Source organism: Plectropomus leopardus, chromosome 20, assembly GCF_008729295.1.
Source record: "Plectropomus leopardus isolate mb chromosome 20, YSFRI_Pleo_2.0, whole genome shotgun sequence".
NCBI lineage: Eukaryota > Metazoa > Chordata > Actinopteri > Perciformes > Serranidae > Plectropomus > Plectropomus leopardus.
Window position 1 is genome coordinate 14,413,291 of NC_056482.1, and position 5,515 is coordinate 14,418,805.

General features: G+C 37.8%; 1 protein-coding gene across 2 annotated transcripts in view; it reads right to left on the minus strand.

Moving 5' to 3' along the window:
* LOC121960299 (WD repeat-containing protein 70) overlaps positions 1-5,446 on the minus strand; it is a 53,872-nt gene extending 48,426 nt beyond the window's left edge. For both annotated transcript variants that reach the window (XM_042509961.1, XM_042509960.1), the window contains exons 1-8: positions 5,405-5,446; positions 3,885-3,944; positions 3,687-3,770; positions 3,494-3,599; positions 3,182-3,368; positions 2,276-2,335; positions 1,618-1,751; positions 264-417 (exon numbers count right to left, since the gene is read on the minus strand). In XM_042509961.1, the coding sequence (XP_042365895.1) occupies positions 264-417; positions 1,618-1,751; positions 2,276-2,335; positions 3,182-3,368; positions 3,494-3,599; positions 3,687-3,770; positions 3,885-3,944; positions 5,405-5,429 (810 nt within the window). In that variant the 5' untranslated portion in view covers positions 5,430-5,446. The remainder of the gene's footprint in view (positions 1-263; positions 418-1,617; positions 1,752-2,275; positions 2,336-3,181; positions 3,369-3,493; positions 3,600-3,686; positions 3,771-3,884; positions 3,945-5,404) is intronic.
* Positions 5,447-5,515: the final 69 nt, after the last annotated feature.

A 5,515-nucleotide genomic window follows, 5' to 3' on the forward strand; every position in this document is an offset into this window, starting at 1 on the left:
TGTAAGAAACATTTGCAAACTGTCAAAAAAATCTGTCTTCATTTACAGGTTTCTTGGTTTAGTTTTTACCCAGCATCCTTGCAGTTGTATGCTTTTTCTGTCTGAATAAAGTGCTTAAAAATGGTAGGGTATGGTTAAATCTTTGGTTTGTTTGCAACCTGGCTGTGTTACCAGATCTCAGCAATTAGTTAGGTGAGTACTGTATTATCACAACTAAGTGAAACAATGGTTAATAAAAAATGAAAATATAACCCTGACTTTACCTTGGTTTTGGCCATATCCACAATGTACTGGTCTCCCTTCACACATTCCATGACATTGAAGCCGTCACGGTCCAACACCTTGGCTTGTGCATTGCCAGAAACCACCAAGATGACATCACCAGTGATGCTGTACTGCAGAGACTTTATCTGATGACTGAGGGGACACACACACACACACATATGCACAATAAGTGTCTTGGTGCCTGTTTGCAGGCCATCTATGAGCTGGGATTTTATAAGACTTCTGTTTCAAAACATTTTTATACAAGAAGCTTTTAAATCATTGAAAGGGTTCATGGAAATCAACAACAACAGATATATGTACAGTAGCTAATAGTAACAGAACAACAGAAGATGATGTGCATGTGATGATTGGTCTCTGATAAATGGCACACAACAGACACTCACACACAATGATAGAAACAGTGAATGTCATTTCAAGGCAAGAAATTGAATAATAACTATGATAACTAACATATCACACACAAGACATAATGAAACATATTAAAGGAAAACAGACATAAGACAACAACACAATAGCAATAAACATAGTAACATATGCATGTAAAAAAATCACTGCTTATTAAAATGGATATGCAATTTTTGTAAGAAACACATACGAATCTACAATGCAGAGCAGCGCATACAAGAGGCAGATAACTATCTGGACCACCCAAACCAGAGTGAGATTAGCAATTCAGGTCAGTATCAAATAGCATTAACACAGCAGGTGGTAGATGGGGCACCAATATTTCTGTACACAGAGCAAGTGAGGCTAGCACCAATGCTGTTTTTAATTGGGTTTTTTGGCATCTTAAAGGGCTCTCTACATAACACCAAATGCTCATTTTCCTCACTGATTTAGTTTGACTGAGCTCATAAGTTGCCTTTTTGGGTCAGGGAAGCGGAACAGTGGACCTCAGCCGCACAGCTTTCTATAAGAAGCCCAAACAGGCTACTGAATCACACTGCAATCAAATTAAATGTAGCGTACATTTCTGTTAATAAGGGGAAGCCCGCTCCAGCTCAGCCCACTGGTTCCCAAAACCAAAAAAGAATTCGATCTTTGATGATGGCTTTGGTGAAACAGAGTATAAACACGTTCAGACACACAAACACACACACACACATATCTCAGCCATCTGCTTCTGAAAGGCTCATTTTGAATGAACTGAGAGGATGTCACAAAGTTAACATGAGGCTCAATGAAGCTCAACAAAAGTGTTTGTGTGTGTGTGTACACTTTGGCACACATAAATGCACTGAATGTGCTGGATGTTTGCATGACACAAATTAACCACATGTTAAGCAACTGTGTTGATGTTCCACGCTGTTTTCTCAGAAGTAAACTCACCACTCGCAGGGCTGGAGGGATCTGAAGGCCTGAAGAGCCTGGTCCATCCCGGCAAAATCCCAGAACCGCACATCATAATCGTACCCGCCACTCACCAGACGGGCTCCAGAGGGGTCTAAGCCAAGAGCTGATACCTGAGGAGACAATGACCTTATTTAAAATTAAAATATGATTTATGTACCTTTCAGAGGCCAACCAAGTGTACAAGTTTGCATCTGGTCTAAGAAATATTTGACAGTGCAGTTATAGGACCTCCTCTAAAATGCAGCAAAAATAAATAAAAAAACAAATACTTAAAGTTTGTTCTTGTGTAATGATTGAATTATTCAGAGCTAAACTGTTTAAAAATTGCATTCAGGGTCTGGATACCAGATTGGGTCTATGTCTGACACACAGAGAGCTCAAAACTTTTTTTTTTTTTTACTGCAACAAAATATCACAGGAAACAGACCTAAAATTCAGCACAAAGCTAGGGAACACTGGCTGAAGCAGATCTCCAGATGTTTTAGCGTGAGCATAGTGTAAATAAATTATGGTGTGGCTTATAAGCCACTTAGGATGAATATAGACCCTCTTATTATCCTTTCAAACAGAGAGTCATTGAATAAATTTCCATAAAGCCACATAAGCAATAACTGCTGAGAGAAGAAGTCCTTACTGTCTTTGTGCCATGCTGCAGAGTGATCTCATGAGTGTCTGGAATCTTCTTCACTGGATTCTAAGAAGGAAAGTTGAGATGAATATAAGAGAGAATGAATGAGGTGTGTATTACAGTGTGACATTTCATTCCAAGATTCCATTACACATGACATTTTAAATTTAATAGTCAGTTTGACTAAAAAGTCTGGAATCACCTGCAAATGACGGACTGGGCACAGTTACACTGTTGGATATAAAAGTTTAGGGATCTGAGCTATTTCACTGTTAATATTATTTATGTAAAAACCAATGACTCACCACATTTTTGAGTAATGTAAATTTAAGACACTGATATGTTTCAGGTGGTACAGACATTTTGGTGTGAGAAACAAACAGGAAACAACCCTGTAATTACTTTTCAGTAACTCAAGTTCATAGTTGTTTTATCCTGAAGTGTGACACTAACCACTGTATATATTTTCTTGTGCTGCCATCTAGTGGTGAAATCTTAAAAGCACCCCATGATGCAGAATTAAGAGGTGCCTTGATTAGTCAACTGTTTTCTCCGAAGACACTGACATGTCAATAGGAAAAAGCACAGGTACAATTTGTAAAATCACTGATGGTTGAATTCTATTTTGCTGCTTCGGTTTCAGGGTCCTAGTTTGTTATTGTAATGAATGCTTTCTCACTGCGACACTTTAGCTTACGGGGACACTTATAGAAAACTCAGCATTAACATGAGTATTAATGTTAGTAGTAAAACCTTTGCTTTTCTTGTTATCACTACTCAAAATGTCTGCTGTGAAAAAAAGCCTATTTGGGGCAGCAGAAAGAAAGATTGGATTATTAAAAAAAAAAAAAAGAAAGAAACTCCACAAAACCACCTGTAATGCCTACTGTTAATAAGTTATTTCAGACATACATCGTCATCATCATCCTCTTGTGCCTCCTCTTCATCATCATCTTCATCACTGTGAGCCGTGCGGCCTGGTGGACGTCGCCCAAGCTCATCATCATTCTGTGCTGAATATTGAGGAGGTAGTGGAGGCCCAATAAGCTCTGAGTCTGAGTCTGAATCGCTGTCGCTGCTGCTCTCACTCTCCCTTTTTCTAAAAGGAAATTAAAGCATAATTGCCAAAGCTTTTTTTATGCTTGAACGTCAGACATGTAACTAACCTCTGAGGCTTAAGCAGCCTGACCAAACTGTACACCAAACAAAAAAATCCCTGGTTACCTGGAAGTAGCAGCTGCAGTTTTGTCTCTCTGAATTTGGGCTGATGACTTGACTGATTTGGAGCTCTCCCCTTCCTCCTCCATCTGACACTCCTTCTCTCGCTCCTCTGAGGAAGCACCATAATTACAGTACAGTTACACACACCCAGGTGACAGAGTGACAACTAAACTGCTTATCATGATGGTAAACCTACCTAATACACGCTGACTCCTCTCAACGGCTGTGCGACGGGTCTGTTCAAAAATGGCATCCAGGTCAAATGTGCGAGCCTTTTTACCTGGAAGGGGCAAAACAGAGCTTATTTTAACAATTACCAGCACAACCCATAATGTCAGTTCATGACCAAAAAAATAAATTAAATTATTAACCATCTGTGTTGGACTGTACTTACCAAACCCAGAGAATCCCATGATGGATGCAATGTCTCCATCACCACTCATCTTACTCGATGCTGCAAAAGAGCAGGTTGCTTTATAATAACCTGGATTATCTTGTTTAGGATGAACACAAGTGAAGCAGGACACAGTGCTATTGGTTTTGTTGTTTTCTTTTTAACCAGGTTACTGCAGCTTAAGGCAAGGTAGATTTAAGACTTTTTAGACTTTTTTAATGCCTCTTGGACTTAAGTTTGAGACCAATTTCCTAATAACCAAAAGAGAAGGTCAATTTATGTTGCCCAAATGTTTATTATAACATAAAACATGACTTTTATTGTCCAGTGAAAACTTAGATTTATCTACATCAAATCTTGGAAAAAAAACTTTTTCGAATGAAACACATGGAAGACAATGAACATATTACATTATTGTAAAAGTATGTATTTGGTTAACCAACAGAAGTGGGAAATATCTGGCGTTTCTGATTTTCTTGGCAATTTTGTGTTTCTCACTCCGCATGTGAGATTCCACTGCTTTGGATTCCCACTGTGAGAAGTTTAAAAAAGAGGAATTTATTAAATTATTTAATGAAAAAATCGATTCTACCAAAGATTTTGAGATTTCACGATGCAACATCAGAAAAGAAACTATTCACAAAATCCTACTTCCCATGTCTGAGCATTTTTAAGACTGAAAGATTAATTTAAATCAGTTTAATACCTATTAAGACCTTCTTTTTTTTTTTTTACCAATGAATTTAGTGCCTTTGAAGACTTTGTGAGGATCCACGGGAACCCACTTTAAGCAAAGCAGCTTTAACTCCAGATGAGGTACAGTGACTGCTTAGAGTTCATCTTTGCTTAAGGGGGAATTGCTCTAATGAGATGAAAAATACTACTACGACTTTGTTAAAGAAAAAAAAACATAAATAACAAAATACAAAACCTGCTGTACCAGAATTGATGTTGCCTTAAACGCAAATATACTATACTATACTACATACACACAGATATAAGTTTCATATAACTGACCTATGATCAACTGTACCCGCGAAAAAGCTTAGATAAAATGCCTTTAACTTAACTTTGTGGGTGTTACCACATATTTGTCGCCTAAATACTTTCCTTTCATAACGTTGCTAACAATACTGTATCATTTCAGTTTGAATTCAACACTATCTTTAACACTGGAAAGCTTAAGAGCACCGATTCTATCTCGCCTTAAAGTCAGTTGCAGCTTTGCTACAAATAAAGGAAATTTAAAGCACCGTCAATGTGCAGGTACATTGTTTTAAAGGTTAAAATTATATATAGGCTACTAGAAACTGAACAACTCCTGGGCAGAGAGCATAAGCTAACAAATGAGCTAACAAAACTAGCAACGACGCCAGTGTATTTTCACATACTGGTTTAAGGAAGCAGGCAGAAAACCTCAAATAAACTACAAATAAAGTCTAATATATCTGCAAATACATGCAAGTCATGTGAAATAAATATAATGAACTTAAAAACGTGTAACAGCAAAACGATGCTACCTTCATCCACTTTGTTGGGCTCCATGTTTTCAAATACGAAGATTACCTTCGACCTCCGGAAGTGCTTTCTTCTTTTCCTTCTTCTTCTTCTGTTGCTCTTATTGCGGTAGA